General features: G+C 47.5%; 1 protein-coding gene across 1 annotated transcript in view; it reads left to right on the top strand.

Annotated features, from left to right (window-relative positions):
• Positions 1–15,358, top strand: part of LOC144143292 (uncharacterized) — a 29,042-nt gene extending 13,684 nt beyond the window's left edge. Inside the window, exons 4-5 of the mRNA XM_077675064.1 lie at positions 13,843–14,032; positions 15,219–15,358. Coding sequence (XP_077531190.1) covers positions 13,843–14,032; positions 15,219–15,358 — 330 coding nt within the window. The remainder of the gene's footprint in view (positions 1–13,842; positions 14,033–15,218) is intronic.
• The last annotated feature ends 8,650 nt before the right edge of the window (positions 15,359–24,008 follow it).

The raw sequence follows: 24,008 nt of genomic DNA, 5'->3' as shown, positions 1-24,008 counted from the left end.
TAGGGAAGACAAACCAGGACATCAGTGACAGTGAAAGGGTTAAAGCGGTCGAATACAGCAAGTTTTATTTCAGTGTTTATGCTTATCAGCAATGAGGAAAGCTACCGCAGTAACTTGAGCTGACTACTCTGTAACGTGCACTTAAATGCTAAAAACTCACAAGCGTTTTTGCATATGTTTGCACACAGAGCATTCATACTGTTGGGAAATAATGCAGGTTTTTCCTACTATAAACATCATAATATTGCCCCCAACCACACGATTTTATTTGTTTACAAAATGTTTTGTTACAAGCACCTGGCCACACCCTGCAATCTTATCCTTTTTTAAGGGAACCGTCTTTTTCCCCCTTTTTCTTTGTATGCTGCACCAGCAGTCTTGTTTCATATGGAAAGGGTGTTGCTTTGCGATCCATATCCTAGCTTTACCTGTTTTTTATTGAAATGTTCTCCATCTAAATGAATGAGTGCAAAAAAAACCCTGCGGCATTCAATTTGCCAACGCTCATCCATGCACGTCGCTTTGCTGACTCCTTCGAGGTTTGTGTTTTTTTATGTTCACTGCGGAGCACAAGTTTGCTCCGATAATCTATATTTTTACAAAAACCCTGCATTATCCGTGGCTACATACCAATATTCCAAACAAAGTCTTATACACAAACCAGAACCCCCCCCCCCAGCTCTTTCTTCAATTGCTGAGTACCCTTCTACAATTAGGACCATCATTATATTTGCTAGAGTAAATAGCTGTTCGGAGGTGGGAGGGGGGAGGGGGCTACGATGGCCAGTGAGACTCAATACACTACAAGAAACAAAGCGGCAAAAAGGCACGCAATACACCCTTTTCACTGCTAGGCACAAGTTGCATCTAGGGCATTGAAGTGAATTCACCTAAATTCTACTTCTGGGTGCATGGAATTGTTTCACTCCTGTAATGTAATCCATAATATGACTTTTGAGTAGAAGTCTAAAGATCTAGTTCATCTGTAATAGGCGGTAGAAGAAAAATCCCCACACACTGTCTGTGGCCACCACGAAACTACCACAGTGAACAAGGGTGACAAAGTCGTTATTAATTAGTTCATGGAGCAAGGACGCAGCCCTGATGAGACAAAAAAAAATAAGAAAGGTACCAGGACGTTTCTCACCCTCATCGGTTCCTTATTTTTTGTCCCATCTCTGCAATGTTCTTATGTCTGAATATCACTAAGGTACCACAAGAATGCCACAATGGTTTTCTGTTTTCATGTTCTCTCAGCCTTCAAAATAGAGATTTTCATGCATTTCACAGCCGTAATGAACTCCACTTACAGGTCGTGCAGGATAGATAGAAACAGGAGGCAGCCAATTCTTCTGGTAGCTCACAACGTACATCCTCCATGTCAAACACCTGGCCCTGTGAAAAATGGAAGTTCAAGTAGTAAACAAGCCGTAAATATGTATATTGCCGTGAAATACTCGCTCTGACATGACATGACAGGATTTCTTTTTTGTAGGTGAAAGAAAGGCACTTTCAGTTCTTTCAAGCTAAAAAATAACTAGAGTGCTCACTGATTGAAACGCGACACTGCGAGCGCGTGGCCGCCAATACATGCAGCGCCGTCCATGGACGCCCGTGGAAGCTAGGTGTTACATTGTGGTATACTGCGAGGATGAGAGCGTGTTGACCGTAGGCTTACTGCTTCCGGTTCCCAATGCGCGGGACTGTGGTTCCCCGCAGCGACAGCAGGGCTAGAGTTTACTAGAAGTTTTAGAGTGGCCCGACCGGCCGCCCGGAGAGGTGCTCGTTTCGCGCAGAAAATAGCGGCGGCGCTGTAGTCAACGACCATGAAAGCGAAAGCGGCGGCTGGCCGTGCGCACGGCCGTGTGGCCGGGCGGGCCAGGAAACGCTTTACACGCGGAGCGCTAGAAATTTGTTCTGTGGGTCGTCCAATTGCTGAAATGTACTGTATATAGGTACAGAAGACTGTGGGTAAAGAAATGAAAAATAAACGCTGCAGCTCATTTTGCGTTAGTTTTGGCTTTCCCGCTCGACAAGGAAAATTACGGATTTTGCTTCGGTGCAGAATTCGTAACGGATTGTAAATAAAGTAATTGCTGCGACATTTTCGCTATTCCAATTTCCCATAAAAACTTATTTTGCGTTGAATTGCGTAATATGAACCAGTTCATGATTGCTTTATGATTGTGTCCTTATTGTGCTGTTTGATGGACATGACACCAAAAAATATGAGGACTGGGATGATAGCTTCTCAGAAGAATTTCTTAGTTATTGTCTTGCAATTTGCGCTCGGACTGCAGTTATGTGGGTTAATATCATAAGTTGCATTTGTTTTTTATTGCGTGAGTTGTTCTTATAGCAGTATTTAAGCAGTGGCCCGCTTGGGATAATTACGGGTCACCGTGGTGGCCGAACAGAAAATGACACGCGCAAGCGAGATATCTTTTGAACTAAAAAGGGGTTAGCCCAGTGGTTAGCTCAGTTGTCCCAGTGACCGTCTTTCATAGAACTATTCCCGCAAAGTTTTATTAATCGCACCACCTATCACCTGATTCGATCAAGAAAGGAGTTGAATCAAATTAACACAAATTTATTTCACAAGTATGCTGAGGGTACAATTACACGCACATAAAACAAATGCAAAACATAGATCAGAAAATATATTGCGCGTGACAAAAATAAAATATAACAGGTCTACTACTGAGGTAAAGGTTCAAGAACGCGAACATGGAGGTTCAAATCAACGGAACTGGAACAAATACACATTTTGTTTTCATTTTCAATAGCCCATCAAATGAATTGTAACGCGGGAAATCATGCACAAAGTCTACACATGTAAAGGTTTCGGAATAACGCTAACATGGAGATTTAAATTGACATTTTTGGCCATCGCATTTTCATAACTCGCCCTCGGTCATTAGCAACGGCTAAGTTAAAGGTGTTGCTCCCAGCTTAGCATGTAATCACGGAACTTTTAGACATTTGCTGTAGAAATGTATCCGTGTCACAATGTATACAGAACCAAACCAAATTTGCTGTCAAGGTCTCACGTGCTGGTCGCAACCAACGCTTAAGGTGTTTGTTGTGAATAAGGGCTGCAGCACAACCAAAACACTGTCATGGTGGAGCTCCTTGTCGCTGAAGCAACTGGTAAAAACGTCCTAGAGATCGCTAAGATACTTTAAAAAATGCGCGGAAGGATTCAGCAGTACCCCCAAAGTACAAGAGGTAGTAAACACAGCGGCATCGTCCCCTGGCATGTAGGATTGGTCCTGCAGTCTTGGCACTTCGTTTTCATTGCACACTTCCTTACCAAGTTCCTGCATGCGACTAAGGAGGTTAATTAAATAAGAAAGCCCACTAACAACAGTACAAGCATCAACGGTAGGGGTATCCCAGAAGAAGGCTTTTGGTATTTTCGTTCCAAATAGAAACGTAAAAAAAACAGTAAACTTTTTGCAGCATAGAATGTGCGCCCCGCTGCTTTTGCTTCATGCGCAGAGTCAAGAAGGGGAAGGGAAGAACATTCCTGGTGCCTGTCCGTCAAATTAATCCCTCTTTAACTCGAACTCTGCTATATCTCAAAACACCTTCTCGAAAGTTTTTCTCGACGTGTGTTTACCTCCCATAGGCGCTACGCATTTGCCCGCTTTATCTCCAAATGTTTTTTCGGAGGACCACGGATGTCTCTAAATACTGGCAGAGAGGACACAAGGCAAAGTCCGCTGCAGGCAGCTGATAAGGTCCCCGTTCGAATGATTACTCCCACTACTCACCGAACGCGATCGTGAAGTGCAAGTTTACGCAGACTATGCGTCCCCGTTACCGGAATTAATGCTGTCTGCCGCGTACATCATTAGGATAGCTGTGTACGACGCAGCTGACCATGCGGACGAGGAGGAGCCTCCAGAAGTGCCTACAACGGCAGAAACAACATACATGCTGCGTCTGCTTTGTAACAAGGTAGAATGTAGCGGTGGCGACCACCAATTCATGCGATGCGTTGAGAATTCTCGGGTACGCTTTTCTGGGGTGCAGATGCGAACGCGAAACAGCCGAACGCAACGCAGTTCTTTCTTCTGCAATAAAATTTCTCTTTCCTGCGAATTATTTTGCCTTTATTGCGAAATCTCCCCTGTGCAATAGTGCTTTTGTTAGCAGCACTAGCTGTTATTGCAGAGACCTGGCTACAAATTTTCTGCATTTGACTTAACTCGAAACTCCGCGCTTATCTGAAAATTTTCAGCTAATTTTACGACTTTGAGTTAACGAGAGATTACTGTATATCAACAATTAACGTTTTCAGAAAACGCATAAAAATGAGAAATTATCGTTGGGGGGGGAGTGAGGGGGGAGGTCGGTAACTTTATGGCGGGTCGTACTAGTTTAAAGTTTGCTCAAGCGGAGTCATAACGTTTCTGCGTTTACTTTCTAAATCTGTGGCCCCAGATTTCCACTGTGCAAGCATATTCTCTGGTCCAGAGGGTGCGAAACGTGGTTACGGCTTTTAAAGGAGCCATGAAGAGAAAACACAAGTTTGGTTCATTCAAAAGATTGCGTTGCTAGAATCATGCTGACACCATTTTTAACGTAAACTCCACTCAAATAAGCTACAAATTAGGAACAAAGAAAATGGCCATGCGACCCACTAGCTCATTTCCCGCAACAGAATCTATGTCATACCAGCCAGCTCTGCAGTTGGCGGAGGGCGGCAACAGCAAACGCGAATTAGGCAGAGCCTATAAGCTTACCGAAGGAACTATTTGCGCTTAAATTTAGGGCACATTCTTTTTACAGTAGTAAGAATGGTGGGACCAACAGTAAAGGTTAGGAAAGCACACGTAAGCATAGAAGTACCGATGCGTACTGCTGTTGGTACTGGCGCACTATGCTTGGTTTAGCTGCACAGGACTGCCGGGCTTTGGGGTTGTCTCGGACAACACTGGCGATTGACACAAGCAAAGGCGTCTTACGTGACCATATTTGTGGAGCGAGCACTGTGTTTCACGATACAATTATTCTCTCGCTGAACAAAAACAAGCCAGGTTTACATACGGTAAAAACAAACCAAAAGCAGAAAGCGGCTTGCCACGGTATGGTGGCACCATCTAAGTTCACTAACGCTAAAGAAGGCTTCCCAATCGGCTGCAGACCGGTCGGTTCCCGTGATGTCATTGCAGACCCTGAAAATGCATGATTTAGCGGGAAAACCAATATTTTAACTTCAATTAATTAATTTCTCAGTGAATAAAGCATCGTTTGCATTTGGACAAGTGCTGGGGGCACCATACACATGAAATCTTTCGAATAACACAAACTTGTATTTTGTCTTCATGGCGCCATTAAAATTCTCTCTGAGGCACATGGTGAACGTCTCAGCGTGCCAATACCACCAAGGGGTAGGCAAGTTGAAATGCTGACGAAACGAAAAAACGGGATGGCGAAGGAGCACGGTAGCAAGCCCACACCCTGTTTAATCTTTTTCGCACCGCGATTGTATCCCGATCACATGCATATTTGTCAGAATCAACACGTTCAACCAATGCTCAACATGTTACGGTCAACACAATTTATGCAAGCCAGCTACAAATAACGTCACACCACACAAGAATTTCCGTCTGATCTTGACGATGCTGGATGAGCTTAGGAAGGTGGAAAAATTTCTTGCATTTAAACAGTGAAAGCTGCCCTGTGACTGCACCAGCAATGCAGGCTGGAACAGCATGTTTTCAAGCTGCGACGTCTAAACAATTATCTGGACAAATGTTCACTGCGTAAAGACTTTGTGCATGTGGTACTACTTATAAATTTGCTAGCAATGCTTAAATGTTGAAAATTCAACGTATATGCAACTCTTACGTATTATAACTACAAATGTAATGCAGCCTCCTTGCATTTCTTTACCCGTAAACGAAAACTACTCGTTAGAACAATGCTAAGCTGCCTACGTCCTGTAAAAAATATACTGTGGGTCAACTGCCTCCTAAAAAAAATCGGGGAGTGGGCGTTTTGTTTTACAACCATTAACGCAGTTTTCTTTTTTTTTCATGCAACAAGCTTTAGCGGTCGAATATACCCAAGCCAAGCGGCGGCCGCTGGCCCGTCAGCATGATAACCTTTTCGTTGCCGGCAATGGCAAGGGGGTCGATCACTCACACAGCATACTGGCCGCCGCTCCGTGAAGCCCATTCATGTGACCGCGCCGACGCAGCCGGTAATTTACAATAAAAGAAGCGCGGCGAGCCGAAGACCAACGAAAATACTCAACACGTTTAACATAGTGGCGCTGTGGCAACGCGTAAGAAAATTTTAACATGCACCCCGATAAACAATCACTTACGGCAGAACACGCAGCATTTTTCACACGTCGCGTCGACAGACTGGAACTTGCAGTAGAGACTCTTGATTCACGTAGGCATGCACAACTTGTCAGGTGTTTTGTCAAATGGCGACCTCGATATACGTTTGCTACAGCAGCGCAGTACGGCGACGACACAGGCGCTTTGCCAGCACCCACGATGTTTCAGGTGGCACAAGAGCACTAACACGTAATATTACGGCAGGAGGAGCACGTAGTAATTCACGTAACACCAGCAAATCGAAAACAAACCACCAAAACCACGCACAACGAACCAGCCACGTCTTTTCTTGCACAATGACTGCATATATGCCAGCCAAGACTAGACTTATTACTACAGTTAGCTATCTAGTAGTCGTAGAGTTTTAGCAGCTACTTGGTTACTTCATGATCACCCCTGAAGCAAGCTAGGCAGACGCCATTATAGTATTTTGTTAAAGTTGATAAGAGCAAACATTTATATAATGGCAGTATATTTTCTTGATGCGAGAAACGTCTTTTGTTGTCGTAAGTTGTTGCTACTCAAAAGCAAATAAAAATGGATTAACAAACGAAGTTATTATCGTCGTCATCTACATCTAGATTGACTGTTTTGTGTTTTGTTCAGCGTCCAAGCATTCACTGTTTGTGGGCTTTTCACAAACAGAACGGCCGGATAAAAAAATTATTCCCCGCAGACATACGCAAACACACGCGCACACGCATACACATACACACGCGCACATACACACACAAACACACACACACACGCGCACAGGCACGCTCGCACGCACCCAAGCACGAAAGCACACAAAAGCACCGTGCGTCAAATCCACACAGGCAAACAACTCACTCAAATGGAAGCTTAGCAAGACTACGTAAGCTCAAATATTTATACCTACGTTTAACAGCCCGTTGCGTTCTGTTTCGGTGGCTTGGGATTCCACTTCCGGCCACCGTAGCGTACGGACGCGGAATCATGAGCTCTGAAGGAGCGGCGATAACGGCCGAGTCTGGCCGCGGTAGCAGGATTTCTGCCAACGACTCCCAGGATTATCAAGTGCTTTTGCCCCCGTTGCCCACCGGTCAGTCTGTTTTGAATACTGTGTTTCTGCATGCCGACATGCGTGCACGCCCGTATCGTGTCGAGGACTTTCGAGACGCTTTGACGCGTCTCGCTTTGCTCGCCGACGTGGTGGCATTGGGGGCTTATCAAATGAGTCATGTTTGGGCCGTGACGTTCAAGTCAGCGGAAGGCGTCAAAAAAATGTTAGCCCAGAGTGACGTAAAAGTGAAGGACCACCGGTGCATTGTGATAGACCCTTCAAACCAGGAAGTTCGGCTGAAGCTTCACTGGCTTCTTCACAATGTGCCGGATGAATATGTTTGCGCTGCGCTGGCTCCCTACGGACGTGTCGTCGAAGTGCGCATGGAGCGTTGGCGTGTCGACGGCATACGGGATAAGGGCTCAAAACTGCGGTCGGTGGCTCTTAAGTTGAAACCGGGAGTGACCATGGACGACCAGCCGCACGAACTACGAGTTGGGGGATAAGGCTCTCGTCGTTGTCGCCGGCAGGGCCCCCCAGTGTTTGCGCTGCAACACCAAGGGCCATATCCGGCGCGACTGCAAAGTGCCGCGCTGTTCCTCCTGCCGCCGCTACGGGCATGAGGCAAGTGCGTGCGTCAAGACGTATGCCAGCGTCTTGGGGCCGTCGAGGGAGGAAGACCTTCGCGAAAACCTCATGGACGAGGCGGACGCGGAGGAGACTGCAGCCGGAACCACCGGTGAGGCGGCAACGGAGCAGGACCTGGCGGGAAGGGTTGAGGCCGAGGCTGGTCGGAGCGCTCCTGAAAAGGAGCAGCCTGGTGAGCTGAAGACGCTTCCCCCCAAAGCCTCGTCGAGCAAGGATAGTGGCACCAAGGTAGTGCGTCAGGAGACACCACCGGCTCCCGCAGTGGACGACGAAATCATGGAACTCAGTGGTGACGATGCTAGCGTTGCCGCCGGAAAGCGTCAGCGTGATAACAACGTCACCGGCCAGGGCACCGATGAGTCCAGCAGCGGTGAGCCGCCAGCGAAGACGGTTTTGGGGCGACGTGGGGGCTACAAGTACAAACCAAGCGTTCCCCCCGACCAGCCTACGCCCCCCGGAAAGCCCACGTAGGACTGGACTGGTACTCCGAAACGTTTCTCTGCATGCCATTCTACTGGGTTGGTGTGCACTAGAGTATCGAGGCAGGGGGGTGTGTTGAGTTCGGGGATTAGTGGTTACATAGCTTAAGGCGTCCTTTCATCGTTCATTAGTGTTCAGTTCACCCCATAATTTGCGTTGTGCCACCTTGAATGCACGCGGATTGTCTGAGCGTAAGCGTCAGAACCAGTTGTACAGGCTTATCAACGAGAAAGATTTAGACGTGGTAGCCTTACAAGAAACGAAAGTGGAGAGCGAGCAGAGCACAGAAAGAATGGTGAATGTGTTTAGTTCACGATATCACGTCTGTGTAAGCCACGCGGTGGGCTTATCGGCAGGATGCGCACATTTATTTCGTCAGAGTTGCGGCGTTGTTATCCAAAATGTAACGTCCAGTGTGTCTGGCCGGTTTGTTGTATGCGATTTTTTGTTATCGTCGCGAGAGTGGCGAATTATATGTGTGTATGCCCCGACTAAAGCGGATGAAAGGAAAGTCTTCTTTGAAGACCTAAGGCCGTGGTTTGGTACAGAGCGGGCTATTGTATTTCTAGGGGATTTTAACTGTGTGCTCTGCTCGAGATAAATCCAGTTGTACACCGTTTCGTGATGGTAGCACAATTGCACTGAGCGAAATCGCAGCAGATTTCTGTTTAGAGGATGTGGGGGATGCCTTAGATGGCACAGGAGCGGTACATTTTACTCATTTCCAAGGGGTGAGTCATGCGCGTTTAGATAGAACCTATGTATCCCTTGACCTTGTACCAGAGTGCGCAGAGTATAATGATACGCCTGTGTCTTTTAGTGACCACTGCCTGGTCTGTTTCTTGATTGGTAAGCGAAAAGAAAATGGGAAGAAGTTTAACTGGAGCCTGTGGAAAATGAATCGCCAATTATTGAAGGATGGAAAATTTGTAGTAGAGGTCACTGAAAAGAATAGAACATTAATGGAACAGAAAAATTCTAGCTGTGCCGCTAAGTGGGAGAGATTCAAAGAAGAAATTAAGATGAAAGCCTTCGAACGGTCAAGTGCCTTACATCATGATAAAACGAAACAAGAAGCCCTGCTCAGACGCAACCTAGAAACACTTTTAGCACTAGAGAGCCAGTCACCGGGACTGTGTAAGGATGATATTAAAACCATGAAACAACAGTTGGAGTCTATCGAAGAAGTAAGGTACCATGGGGCAATAGTCCGAGCCAGAGCGGAGAAGTTTTTGCTGGGTGAAGCACCAACCAAGCGAGCTCTTTGCTCTGAAAAACGTTACGCCACCAGAAACACAATCAGTGAAATAGAGTACAACGGGCATGTATCAAGTGACCAGAGAATAATATCGAACGTCTTTTGTGAGTATTACGATAGTTTATTTGCATGTCAATCGGTAAACTTAGACCGGTTTAGGGAAGAGTTTATGCGTTTCTTGCCGGTCATTGACGACGAGGTTAAAGATAGTCTCGAAGTTTGAATTACACCTGATGAAGTTAAGAAAGCAATTGACGATTTAAATCCCGGCAAGTCTCCGGGACCAGACGGGTTGTGCGCGGCGTTTTACGAAGCGTTTCGTGATTACTTCAGTATAATATTGTGTGAACTCTATAACGAAGCATATGAGCGGGATAGATTGCCACCATCTTTCTCAAGTTCGCACACTGTGCTCATACCTAAAACAGAAGACAGGGATGAACTAAAGAAGGTCACAGCGTATAGGCCAATCACGTTAACTAACGTTGATTATAAAATATTAATGAAAATTCTAGCAGGGAGGTTACAGATGGTGATAACAGATATAGTGGGGGAGCACCAAACATGTGGTATAAAAGGAAGATCTATAACAAGTAATATACACGCCGCGAGAAGCATCCTAGAATGTTGTGACAGTATGGACTTAATTGTAGCCATGCTCCAAATAGACCTCGAAAAGGCCTTTGATAAAGTCTCTCATGAAATGCTTTTTAGCATCTTGGAACAAGTAAACTTGGGAAGAATAATAGCGGGGGGTGTACAAATGGCTTATAAAGGGTGTTCGACAAGTTTGGTTATTAACAAGTCGGTGTGTCGTCCAATCAAGGTCACACGTTTGGTTCGCTAAGGGTGCCCGCTTTCGCCTTTACTTTTTTGTTTATACATTGAGGCCCTCTGCGCAAGCGTAAATAACAACAGCAGTATATTCATGACTTTCGGTTGCAGGCATGTGAGGTCCGTGTACTTGCCTATGCGGACGACATTGCTTTTTTGTGCCGTGATAGAGAAAGTATCAGTAGCGCCATTAAAATACTTAATTCCTTTTGTGAATATACTGGAAGTTCCGTAGATTGGAAAAAAGTGTCTGGGGTTCTGGCACGGGTGCTGGGACTGGACACCCAGTGTGTTTGAAGGTGTGAGCTGGCAAGTTACGCCTGCCAAGTATCTAGGTGTACCGCTGGAAAATTACCGCGACAGCGAGCCGTACTGGCGAAGCCAGACAGCGGCGTTGCGAGAGAAAGCGGAAAAGTGGGAGGGAAAGGGTAAAACGTTGTCTGTGTTTGCACGGGCGACGGTGTGTAATGTGTTTCTGTTCGCTAAACTATGGCACGTTTTGCAAGTTATTCATTGTTCGCGTGCAAATGTACAAAGGTTACATCGTGTATGTGCTGTTTTTACCGGGGGCTCGACCTGGGAACAGACGAGTAGAACTAATCTTTTCAGACGTGTGCGTGATGGTGGTTTGTCACTATCGCATCTTTTTCTGCGACAAGTAGTCAATAGATTTTATTTTTTGCGTGAGGTGAAGGACCCCCTACTTCGCACTGTAATTCAGGTTAGGTTAGGTAGATTTCTGCCTCAGTTTGTTATTACGTCATGTTTGTGTTATACCGGAGGATTGCACGGATATTTAAAGGAAGTCGTACAGGCAACACAATTTGTATGTTCGCGTTTTTCCATGGGGTATTTGACTTCAGTGTAGAAGAAGAAGTTGTACAAAGATCTCTTTGAAATCTGCTTTCCTGTGCCACTATGCAGATCCATGTTTCGAAGTGGTCCAGGACAAAATGTTTTGAAACGTGTAAAAGCAATGGTTGTTCCGCCGGGTGTTAAAACGTTTTTCTTTAAGCTTCATGTTGGTGTGCTCCCGGTTAAAACATGGATGCTTGAGAAGGGTTTGTTCTTGCCCTGGGGAGCAGACTGCTGGCTATGCAAGAAGCCGGAAACTGTTGAACATGTATTTTTGGACTGTTGGGATGCGGCGTTTTTGTGAGATGATCTTCAGAGAACTTTGAAAAAAGAACTCCCCTTGGATCCTTATGGTATACGGTTTCTGGCAGTTGAGAACGATAATGGAGTGCCTTACGACCTATTGCTGTTGCTGGTCCTCCACGGAATATGGAGGTCTCGATTGGCAGCTCGTTACTCGGACGTTGATGGACGGCCCGCGAGGCAGTATTTCTGTGAAAACGTTCATCGCATTGTAGAAGTGTGGAATGGTCAACCTTGTACGCCCGAGTGGCTGCCGGAAGTAGAGAAAGTGTTGTCTATGCCCCGTTTTTAGACATAATACTCTGGCTTAGGCAAAGCTAGCGTTTTTATCTGTAGCACGTTTTTGTGATGTCTGAAAACGGTAATAAATTAAAAATAAAAGTTTCGGTGGCTTGGAGGTTAAGTACTCGCCTGCTAACCGAAAGGGCGACGGTTCGAAACCAGCTCAGCAATCTTTTTTTTTAACCGTGTTTTCATCGAAGTTTTTCTGTCTTAGGTTATATTTGGACATTGTTGTTGCTGTTATTGCTCTCGTCTGGCTGTGTCCCTTTTTTTTCTGTCGCAATATATATCTACCGCAAGCTCTACCCCAATAAACAGTACACCGCTTCAGCATTTAGTTGCAAGGATAAGCCATTTTACAACGACTCTGAAGGAAAACACAGACTAGGACAATCGGAAGCCACTTTTTAGGTTGTTTTTGTTTTCTATTCGGCTTTCTGTTTTCTTTTTACTTTTTCTGGCCTGTATATTCTTCTCCCTCCCACTTTTTTTTCGTAATGGGAGCGACGAGGCACTTCCAATAGCCTCGTTCAATATGTATCCTTCTTACGCCACTGTTTCATACAAACGTACCAGTTCGTAATATTAATTCTGCGAATTTATCGGACCTCACTAGCACGAAATAACGTATACAGTGCTGCAGAATTTCCACAAACCATCGGCATTGTTTCTTACTATCTCTAGCCAAGCCAAAAAACTTTACCTTTCTTGTATAATTAAGGCTTACAAGCTCGACTTTATGTTTACTTGAGGAAGCACAGCACGATTGTTTAGTTTACGGTTCCAGAAAAAGAATGTAATGCAAAAAATAGTTATACTTCCACCCAATGTCCTAGAGGCAACACAAAAGACACAAGCCAGTCTTTTGACTTCATTTTGCCTTCAGTACATACATAAGCAACACCATTACAGCACACTGAAAAAGAATTAAGACAGCAAATTCAAGTTTTATCTTCCACCCTTTGTCCTAGAGGCAACACAGGGGAAACAGGCCAAAGTCTTTTGACTTCATTTTGCCTTGAGTACACACATGGGCAATAGCACTGCGGAAATCAGAAAACCAAGAAAGCAAGTGAGTTTTAAAGAATTATACTTCTCATCCGAAATTATATCTTCGTATAGAAATTTAAACTTCGTGTTTACTATAGTACATATAAAGGTAAAACATCATGGCTGTTTATCCGGCAGACTATAAAAAGTACACAGCCTGCTTATGTCCTAGAGGTAACACAAAGGAAAAGTCAAAAGAAAGGCCACACAGTCAACATGCAAGAGACACACATGTGCCAAATATTCAATGAGTAAAGAAATTACCACTCAAGCAGTAGGCACAATGCGATTAGAAAGGTGTGCCCCTACTCTCCATGCTGTATGCGTACTCTGAAGCCTATCAAGTGGCATGCCCTCAAAGTAGCACGTACCCAAACTAAAGTATTGGAGAACACTTCATAAGCAGGATTGTATGCTTTCTTAATACAATATTCACTAATTTGTGCAAGAAAAGTGCCAGTCATTTGCACCGAATTTGCCAAAAATGCATGGTATAGTAGTCTGCAGTGCCTGCTGGAAGGTTGTTCATGTTTCGCTAACTCAGTATATGTTCACGTTTCACATGAAGGAAGGGAGCCTTGTGTATGAGCTTCTGTGCAAGGTACCAAAAGTAATAGAACTAGTTTAATAACACACCGAAATCCAGCTTATTGGTGGCTGCTAATCGATACTTTGAAACAAAGGTGCTGTGTCTGGGTCATCAAAGTATAACTTGGTGAACTGGCTTGTCAGCTTTCATCCTGTCGCAGGTCCAGTTTGGCACAACCCGGATCCCGACGATACGCCTGCTCAGGCTGAGCAACACACCGTCGCTCTACACCCAAGAGCTGGCCCAGATGGTTTTCGGAAACGATACCCTGGGCAGGGGCTGCCTGAAGAGGTCACTGAGCGGCGGCGGCAAAACCGCTTTAGATAAGCAAACAGTGGACGATATTATTGGTGAGGCTGTTTGCACACTGCAAGTGGTCACTTCACTGAATAATCTTGCATGTAGCACTGTTGCCAAACAACATGATTGTTGCAGCTCACTTGCTTTGGGTACTTATTTGTACCCACTGGGTGGCATGCTGAGCATGACATTGTGGCAGCTGTTTTTTTAGCAAAAAAATAGATTGTGAGGGGCTGAATCTGAGAGCTTGTTAAAGATCTAGGGATGTTTAAAGTAAATTATAGCCCTCTGCTATGGTGTGCCTTTTAGCCCAAGAAAAATGATAACGTGTAGAGCCACAATAGAAAAATCATATTAAAACAAGTTTGGGTGTAAGAAATCAGCATTTTATCACTCATTCACAAGAGATTTACCTTGATAACCAAATCTAAATCTGTGGCAAGCAAGAAAATATTTCAGGGCATGCTAGCACAAGTGGTACCCACTGTATATGTAGCTATGTCTTAAAAAATACATTTAGCAAAATTTTAAGCGCTATTTTTTGGGCAAGTATTTAGCACTAAGGAACTGTGTTGTATGTATACATCATAATTTAAGTTTCTAAGTCGTGAAATGACTCGGCATGTCAGGCCCCACTGGGCATGACTCGCACCAGCTCCGCGTGCAACCGACAGAAACAGCTAATGACATAAAAGGCATCCTGGAACAAGACAACAGCAGGCAAGGTTGTGTGCAAACATTTTATCAGGAACGTTCAGGTACAGTGGGCAGGCTAGTGATTTGGTGACTCGTGTGCACTATCTAGTCCAAATGCTCAGTTCCCTTTTTTAAAACTGATGTGCGCAACCTAGCACAGTGGACACAAGGAGCAATGCAACTAACAGTACGTGGAGCATTCACGATGACTGCTAAAAGAAAGTGCGACGTGCCGAGTGGAGCCAGTGGCTGCATGTATCTCGCAGTATAAGGGCCTTGACAGCTTTCTAGGTGTTCCTGCTTTGAGCTGGTCACCTCATAGCACCTACAGTGCTTTGAGGCACACACAAAAAAAGAGCAACAGCCCTAGGCTATATATGTAGCACTTTTCAGTGAACAACAACTTGGCTAATGCTGAACGCTTTCAAACCATTTTTTATGGACATTCCTTTGATCATGCTTCAACGATTGCACATGTAAAATTGCAGCCTCTTAAACCTTGTTTAGGACTGCCCTTTAATCTGTTTTGTTCTTTTTCAGTCCATGTGCTGGAGAAATTCTCCAACGTGACGGAATCGGACGTCCGTAGTTACCTGCGCCGCAAATGTAAGAATGCGGCTACAGCTTTGAAGAAAAGTGGAAGTGCCGCCGCACAGGCGGCAGCTGCTATCACTGAATAAACGAAGTTGTGCGTCATCTGGGACCTCGAGAATTTTGAGTTTCTTGTGTGGGTTATTCTGCATGGCTTGTTGCATGCTTGAAGGAAGCAATACATTCAGTAATGCTTTTTAAATGCATTTTAAGTTTAGCACTCTAATGCACTCCTAATGAGATTTAAATACATTTAAAATACTATTGCAAGTGCACTTTGAGCGCATTTTAATGCACTTCAAATGTATTTGAGATAATATTTTAAGTGCACTTCTAGCACACTTTTGATTTGGCATGAATACATTTAAAATGCATTTTTAATGCACTTATTAAAGGCTGCATTCCCAGGTTCGTGAAGGTAAATATGTTTCCAATTTATTTTAAGCACACATTCAGTACATGTAGACATATTCAAGATTGCATTTTAAATTCATTTTGAATATGATGAGAATATATTTACCATATATTCCGAGCGTACTTAAAATGCATTTGTGAAATGTACTTTTGCTGTATTTTTAATGCACTGGTAATGTATTTCGACTGCGGACAAAATAATGCAAAATAAATACAGAATTAATACATGTATTAAATGTGTTAGAAATACATTTGAAGTATGGCATTTTTTTGCTAAGGTTTGCCTTGATCGTTTTGTCATCGTGTCCAAAAAATTGGGAGCTTCATCTCTCCAGGGCCACAACAAACAAGTAAAGCATGTCGGGACACAATTGCCTTGATCGTTCTGTTGTCGTGTCCAAAAAATTGGGAAGTTCATCTCTCGAGGGCCACAACAAACAAGTAAAGCATGTCGGGACACCTTGCGTGCCCAAAGGGAGAAAATTGGCGCAGCTTCACTAGTGGTGCAAGGCTGGAGAAGCAGCAGAGATGGCGGCCCCTCTCCCTTCGTCGGAGACCCGGCTGTTGCACCTGCGTGGACTTTCGAAATTGCGCTGAAAATTCTCCATGACTGGTGTGGGCCCCGAGCCCCTCTAATCGGGGCGAGGAGGCGCTAGCGACGACCTCCTCGCACGCTTCCATCCTCTTCCTAGGAGGCCACGGGGGAGGCGCAGAGGAGAGTCCCGGAGAGACCGGCCTTGGGACGCACAGGGATCGCACGGTACGTAAATGCCTTTCGGCCACTATTGGCCGTTTCTTGCATAAGCCGTTGTTTCCCACTTTCGGGGGGAACGGCACCCATCGTGTCGATTTGCGCTTGCCTTGATTTGCGTCAGTGCGTTTATCTAGGATTCCACTCCTTGGTGGGTTGCCCCCGCGTAGGCGCTGTGACGGCTTGCGCCGTCTCAGGTCAGCGGACGAGCTCCGATGCCGCCCGGTCGAGTCCAGTAGCTTGAAATGTGTAGCGGCCCTATGCCAGCGAGCGTTGCGGCCGGCCAACGCTTGCGGACGCTAACTGCTGCTTGACTAAGCGCTGGGTGCACGCTGATGGGTGCTGGCCCCAGGGGCTAGGTCTGCAGTGCAGTGTAGCGTTCGTATCGTGGTTGTCCGGGTAATTAACCCCTGTACTATCAATGACATCGCTTCCTGGTGAAGTGACTGACAACGTACACGCGCGACGAGAATGGTGGCTCGCTCTCGAACCCGTTGTGGGCAGGGTCTCTCGTCAGGGCAAAGTTCGGTGGTGCGCGAGAGCAGTGAGAATAACGTTGCCGCGGTATTCTATTCTATTGTTCCTTAATGCTGAGGATAATGCCCACACTGGCACGCCCGAGTCGTTTTCACCGCGGGCTTTCAGATCTCTCGCCAAGTTGAACGCGTTCGCACGCACTAGGGCAGGCGGGAACCGGCTTCGTGGACCCGGCGTCTGTAGCGCGAGCTTTTCTCAAGATTCAAATTAATGCAGGTTACGCCACAAACTCTGGGCAGAGTGTTCTGAAAGGTCGAGCTGGACTGCGCTGGGCGCTCCTCACGAGACTTATGCTCACGTGCACTTGGTCTTCTTTAAAGCTATACGGCGGAACTAACAGCTTGGACGGTTCATTTGTTAAAACAGCGAGCGCTCGTGACTGTGCGCCTTGTGAGGAGCGCCAGCCGTCGGGCAGCTCGACATTCGAGAACAATCAGACCAGCGTTTTTGGCGTTATCTCTCACGTGCTGTTCTTGTCGCCGTTCCAGTGCGTTCGCGCCAGAAGAGGGCAGCACCGACGCTAGGTTCGCGCTACAGAGGCGGAGTTCGCAAAGACCGTTACCGCGGTCCACTTTAGGCGAGATGTGAAAAGCCGCGGGTAAAATGATCCAGGCCTGCCAGTAAGTGAAAACTTTCAGTAGCAACTTTGAAAATCTATGTGAGCTACAACATCCGCGTCTCTGACGGAGGGAGGTAGGCCGCCAGCTCTGCTGTTTTTTTTTCAGACTTGCACCACTACTGCCACCTGCGCCAATTGTTTTTTGTTGCGATACAAAAGCATTTGAGCAGCTCCGCGCAACTTTCCCGCTACAGCGAAGCGTATACCCGTCAGCCACTTTAACTGGTGCGGATGACGTTTTTTTTTCCCTTTCTCCCGTTTCATGCGTAAGATAGCTTTGTTACACCGGAACCTGATTTTCACGTGTTCACCACTAGAAAACCGACTATCAGCGGCTTGCGAAAGTGTAATGGGTAGGGCGGCTCGCGCTGCAATGGCGTCATCTCTCTCACTGCGGCTTCTATTTTCGCCATACATTCGCAGCTGAGGAGCGCCCTCCCCCTCACACATTGGCCCTCTCCATTTCTACCCACCGCGGTGGCCCAGTGGCTCAGGCGTTGTTCTGCTCAGCCCAAGAACGCGGGTTTGATTCTCGGTCGTGGTGGCCGCTTTTCCGATGGAGGCGAAAAGCAAAAAAAAAAAAAGCACCATCTTCCCGTACGGGAAACCTGAGTAGTATGCGAAGCAGCCATGGGGTTGATTCACGTGCCCATTAGTTTTCAGTTCGTCGTTTCCGTGAGGTTGCGGTACGTAGCTACGGTTATATTTACCGTTTGGATTCCATGGTAACTAATACACTTCTCACTTACTGGAACTACGAAATGGGAAATTGCGTTGACCCCATTGCTGCTTCGCATACTACTCAGGGTTCCCCTACGGTAAAATGGTGTAATTTTATTGGAGGGGGGGACGTTAGAGTGGAATGGCATTAAAGAGAGAGAGATAGAGAGAGAGATGTTGTACGTGGTAAGAGTTTGTCTTTATTTACGCATTATCATCATCATGTTCAACGTAGGTGACGTCGAGCTGTGGTTGGCGTTCCGCTTTGACTATGAACGCCTTGTGGTCTGTGAAATGTAAAGTCAAGGGCTGTTGTCGTGGATGAACCCTAAAGTTGCTGAAGATGAGGTCGATGCGCGTTCTCCGGATGGTTGTGGGCTGCTTGTAATCACGGTCCGCCGAGACTCGCCGACGCACGCCGCTGCCGACCATGATGAAACGTCGAAGGCGCGTGAAGCATGCTCGTCTCGTGCCGGCCCAGGAAGACACCGGCAACACTGTCGCTCCAGGAGCCATAGAAGGGTAAGACACCACCGGGCGTTCAGCAAGCCGAGAATGCGCAGTGGGGGTGTGGACGGCGTTCAGTGCGCATTATTTCTGGGGCCCACCGCTCTCGGTCTGTCTGGCTAAGATCAAAGTGTAGCGCCTAACGCCACGTCAGTTCGTGTTCTTGGCGCTCTCTTTCGTTTCCTGCGGGGCGACCCTACGTTTGGCGTTTGGTAGCCCCCCCCCCCTGTGCTTCTGGACGCTCTCCGCCACCTTGCTGCCCGTCTCTTTCGCCTCGCCGCCCAAGATGGCCTCTATGCAACCCGCTGCCGTGAAATACCGGCCACCAGTCCCCAAGGCGCAATGCTTCAAGCTTGATGCCCCCAAGGATGCTTCCGTTGACGACATCATTGATGCCATCGAAGACGTCGTGCGTCCCCACGGCCTCAAGGGCCCCCAGCACCAAGGAGGCATGAAGTTTGGTGCCGCGGTTTCGTCCGCTGCTGCAGCTAAGAGCCTCAACGAACGTGGTGCCATCGTCGTGAATGGCACTTCGTGCCCCGTTACATGCATAGGTCCTCAGATCGTGTACGTCACCATCTATCGTTTCCAATGGTACATGAACGACCAAGATCTGGGAGCAGCCCTGTCGCCTTACGGCAGGGTGCTCAGCGTGCACTACCCAAACTTCAACGGTCGGCCTCGCATTGAGAACGGCGTTCGTCTCGTTTGTATTGAGATGAAGTCACCCATTCCAAACTTCCTGTCTGTGCGAGGATACAAGGTACAGTGCGAGTACCGGGGCGTAAAGAGAGTGTGCTCTCGGTGTGAACGCGAGGGCCACAAACGCTCCGACTGCAAGACGCCGTGGTGTCCTCGGGGCGAGGCCTTCGGACAGGAGTTCGACTCATGCTCGGCCGTGTGTCGCCGCTGCCGGGGAGACCACGCCACGGCGGACTGCCTGCGGCCGTGGTCTTACGCAGACGCAGCGAGTGAGTTTCCGGAGCTTCCTCGCGGCGCCAACGAGGCTTCGCACGCGACTTCATCCCCACGACAGACCCCACCCGAGGACATTCCTTGCAGTTCTGTGCCTTCGAGCGATGACGACGCCTCGAAAACCACGACAAGCGTTGAAGAAACGCCGATGGATAACGTTGAATCATTGCCCGCACTTGACAGGGACACGTCATCAACCAACGAGATTGCTAGCCAACCTACTGCAGCAACAGCGGGCAGCTCATTCACCGATGATTCCTTCTCCCCGGCGAGCTCTTCGGAAGTCGACACACAAGAAGGCAGCCCAGCGGATCAGCGTAAGCAGCCATCGTTGTCCAAGCGTGTGGATCAAACACACGTTCCAGCGGCCAAGACCCGAGGTGCCCGCAACCGAGGACTCCGCGTTCCCTTCAACGAGGACGACGCCGAGCCCGCCCACCGAGAAGCATCCAAGCCCTACCACCGTGATGCGACGGCAGCAAGTCTCCGGGCTGGCCTTGCACGGCACCAGGACGACGCCTCGCTGCCTGCCGACCCACTTGTCTTTACCAAGCAAGCTCTCTCAACACAGTACAAGAACCCGCGCATGATTAGCCCGATTAGCCAGGTTGCGGACCTATTGGACAGCTCTCTTGTGGACAGCAAACGCGAACTTTCATCGGCAACCGACTCGGATCACACGGCAGACATAAGTAAGAAGCTGTGTCTGCCTATTTCTAACGCCAGTCCAGACTTGTAATTAAAGGGGCATCAATGGGTTTCGCAGCCTTTATTAACGTTCTTTTTCTACCGGCGCCCTTGCTATTCGTGCCCAAGGGCGATGATTCTCGCTGGCGAGCAGGGGAACACAAATGGCATATACAGGCTTCGCGAAATTTCATTGATGCCTCTTTCATAGCATTGTTCCTTATTTTTTTTTTTTGTTGGCCCTAGCGGCTATCATTTGGTCCTATCTGGTTGTTGCTCCTTTCCGGGGTCGCGTGACATCGTTCCACGTTGCACACGGCCCCTATCGAACCACCTATATAGTTGCTCCGTGCTCTCGTGCCGCTCATGTCACGTGCCATTTGTTTTGTTCTATTTTGCGCCTCACGAGGTGCGTTCGCTACGCCAGGCCAAAGGAACTCGTGGTATGTTCGGCGTGCGAGTCGATCACTGAGCGCAGTGGAGAAAGAAAGTAGCATCGACGCTAAGTAGCGCCTTAACCTTTTATGCTAGTGCACTTTCTTTCCTTGAATGCCCAAGGCTTTCGAAACCAGGATGAGCAGAGGGAGGTTATGCACTTTGCTCGAGCGCGGAACGTTGATGTTCTTTTCTTGCAGGAGTGCAATTTTCGCACGCCTCGAGATGTTTCCCTGTTTAAAGAGCGCTTCTGTGTTGACGCTTTTTTACATTGTCGAACTCGCTTCCTCAGGTGTTGGCGTAATATTTTTGCGACCCAGTTTGCGCCAAAAAACGCATGTCACCTTTGGGTTTGACGGCCGAACGATCGCGGTGGATTTTTACCTTTTTTCTCGCCGAGTACGGGCTGTAAACGTGTACGCGCCGGCACAGCGTCACCTTTCTACAAATTTCTTTGCATCGCTGGATGTTGACTTACTCGACAGTTACCCCACATTTTTAGTGGGTGATTTTAACTGCGTTTTAGGCCCTGTTCGAGACCTTCGGGGGCCGGGTCAGGGAAGACCGCGGCGCGGCGCGGCGCGTGCGCGCTTGGTGACTCGGTAGATCAATTTAGACTGAGTGACGCTTGGGTGCAGACCCACGGCGGCACCTTCGCTGCAACTTGGGCGAGAGGAGCGTCCGCCAGCCGGCTGGACAAATTCTATCTGCCCCCAGAACTCAGTCGATGCCTCGAAAGCTGCGAGGTGCTGGTGTTTCCGTCTGGCACACCTCGTATTTCCGACCATTCTCCCGTCTCTGTAAAGCTGGTGCAACGCGGAACCATCTCCAGCCATGACATGTGGCGTATGGACACCTGCCTGCTAGCGGATCCTGATAGCGTTGCTTCTCTTAAGGGGCAGCTGAAACCCGGGCCGCAGACGAACGAGTGGGAAGACTTAAAGTCGAGTTGGCGCAAGATACTTATGGAGGCGGGACGCAAACGTAAATCGCGCATCTCACGAGAACTGGATGAGGCTTTGAGGAGGTTGCGCATCATAAAGAGTGGGCAAATGGCATTTGCCATGCACAACTATGAGGGTCTGTTGAGGGCGCGCTACGAGAGGCTTTTGCGTCAGTCGTCAAGCGCAGCGGGTCGCGCATTCGTGCAAGGCAGGCCTTTGTCAGACCCGTCGGCACTAAGATATATTAGGGCAGGTTCGGTAGATGACGTCGGTTAAGCGCACGTGCCCCACGTTGTGTTGCCGAACGGCGCCGCCAGTTCGTGTCCAGCCGACATAAGTGAAGTGTTCACTCACCCCATCATGGAATTTTTTCAGGCGTCAGGAGAGCACGAATCTTCGCCAGAATATGAGGAGAATGTTCGCAACTTTTGCGGTGAGCTTCCTCAAGTTCTCAGTTCCTTAGCTGACACTTTGACCGCTCCTGTCTCTTACGAGCAGCTGTGGGATGCAGTCGGAAGCATGAACCAGTCCTCAGCCCCGGGGCCAGACGGCAGCCCATTGAGCTTTTACAAAGCTTTCTTTTCGTGCCTGAAGGACTCGTTGTTAGAGATGGTGAACGCGTTTTTCACCCATGGTGTGCGGCCACTTTCTTTAAAGAGGGCAACATAGTCCTTATAACGAAACCTGGAGGGGAGCCGTCAGACCCGCGAGCATATAGGCCTATTACTTTGCTGAATACTAACTATAAGATCGTAGCTAGCATAATTTCAAGGCGCCTCTCCAAAGTGTTGCCGCACGTAATGAGCCCCTCCCCAGACATGTAGCGTGCCGGGGCGCTCGATGTTTTCGGCCCTGTCTCTCACCAGGGACTTGTTCGCATTCGCCAGTCGAACAGGCATTCCAGGCTGCTTTGTATCGCTGGATCAAGCGAAAGCAGAAGAACGGAAAGTTGGGCTAGTTGGTATGTGTTCATCGTGGTGGAATACAGAAGCGCTCAAAAAAACAAGGACGAAGGAAGAAGTAGACAGCACGGCGCTTACTCGCAACTACTCGTTTATTGAAAAACATACAAATATATACCATTCAGAGTACACGTGGTCGGATTCCCTCCCCCATTATACACACCATTACAAGACTTAACAGCGGTCGAGGCACATGCGGCAGAAAAAACTATAAGATACAACACACGCCAAACGTAAAGTACGCAAACCCTGAAAACAGCGCCACAACCTTAGATAGACCAAAGCATTAGTTCCGCAACGTGTGACACAGATATGAGTATTCCTTGTCGGTCAAATTGAGGGAGGGGGCGCTGACACAGCGTTTCCCACACCTTTTAATGTGGAATGATTCAATAACTTCTCTCGTGGTTTTGTCCCGAAATTTTGATAAAACTGAAGCCTCGCAAAACATCGGTGTACATCCACACGCAGAACAGTGTTTCGCCAAGTTAGAGCCATCCTTCGACTTAACAGAACTTCGATGCTCTTGCAGGCGTATATTCAAGCATCGCCCAGTCTGGCCCACGTAGATATGGCCACAATTCAACGGTAGGCAATAAACAACACACGTTGCACAACGAACAAAGGGGGGGTTGTGCTCTACTCCGCAATTTCGTTTTCTTGTGCATTTTTTACTATTTGATAATAACCTATCTACTTTGCTACACACACCGTTCAGTTTATTCGGAGCCGAGAAAACCACTCTAACATCAAACCTATTGGCAACATTCTTTAACCCATGCGCCAGCTTATGCACGTAGGGAATGACTGCCTGTTTTGTGGGCTGTTTTTCGCTGTCCTTTTCCTTGGCCGCCCAATTAGACTTCACACACTTTATTAACTTCAGAAAAACCTTCCGCACGACCGAGTCTTGAAAACCAGCCTTGTTTAGTCTATCTAATTGATTATGAAAACTTGTGGGCACTCTATCAGAACAAGACTTTGTAATGGCTGAGCGCAGACAAGAAGCAGCAATTCCCATCTTTACTACCTTTGAGTGCCCAGAGTTGAAGTTTAATATGGGCTTTTTTGAGCACGGGACGTACGCCCAGCAAACGTGGTTTTCTTCACGAAAAAGCCTAGAGTCTAAGAACTGTAGTTCATTCTCTTTCGGTAGCTCTACTGTAAAGCTCAGTCCACGACCATAGT

The sequence above is a fragment of the Haemaphysalis longicornis genome, unplaced genomic scaffold (genome assembly GCF_048455015.1).
Source record: "Haemaphysalis longicornis isolate Haplotype H1 unplaced genomic scaffold, Haemaphysalis longicornis Haplotype H1 scaffold_6, whole genome shotgun sequence".
Taxonomy (NCBI): domain Eukaryota; kingdom Metazoa; phylum Arthropoda; class Arachnida; order Ixodida; family Ixodidae; genus Haemaphysalis; species Haemaphysalis longicornis.
This window is presented reverse-complemented; position numbering and strand designations above follow the sequence as displayed.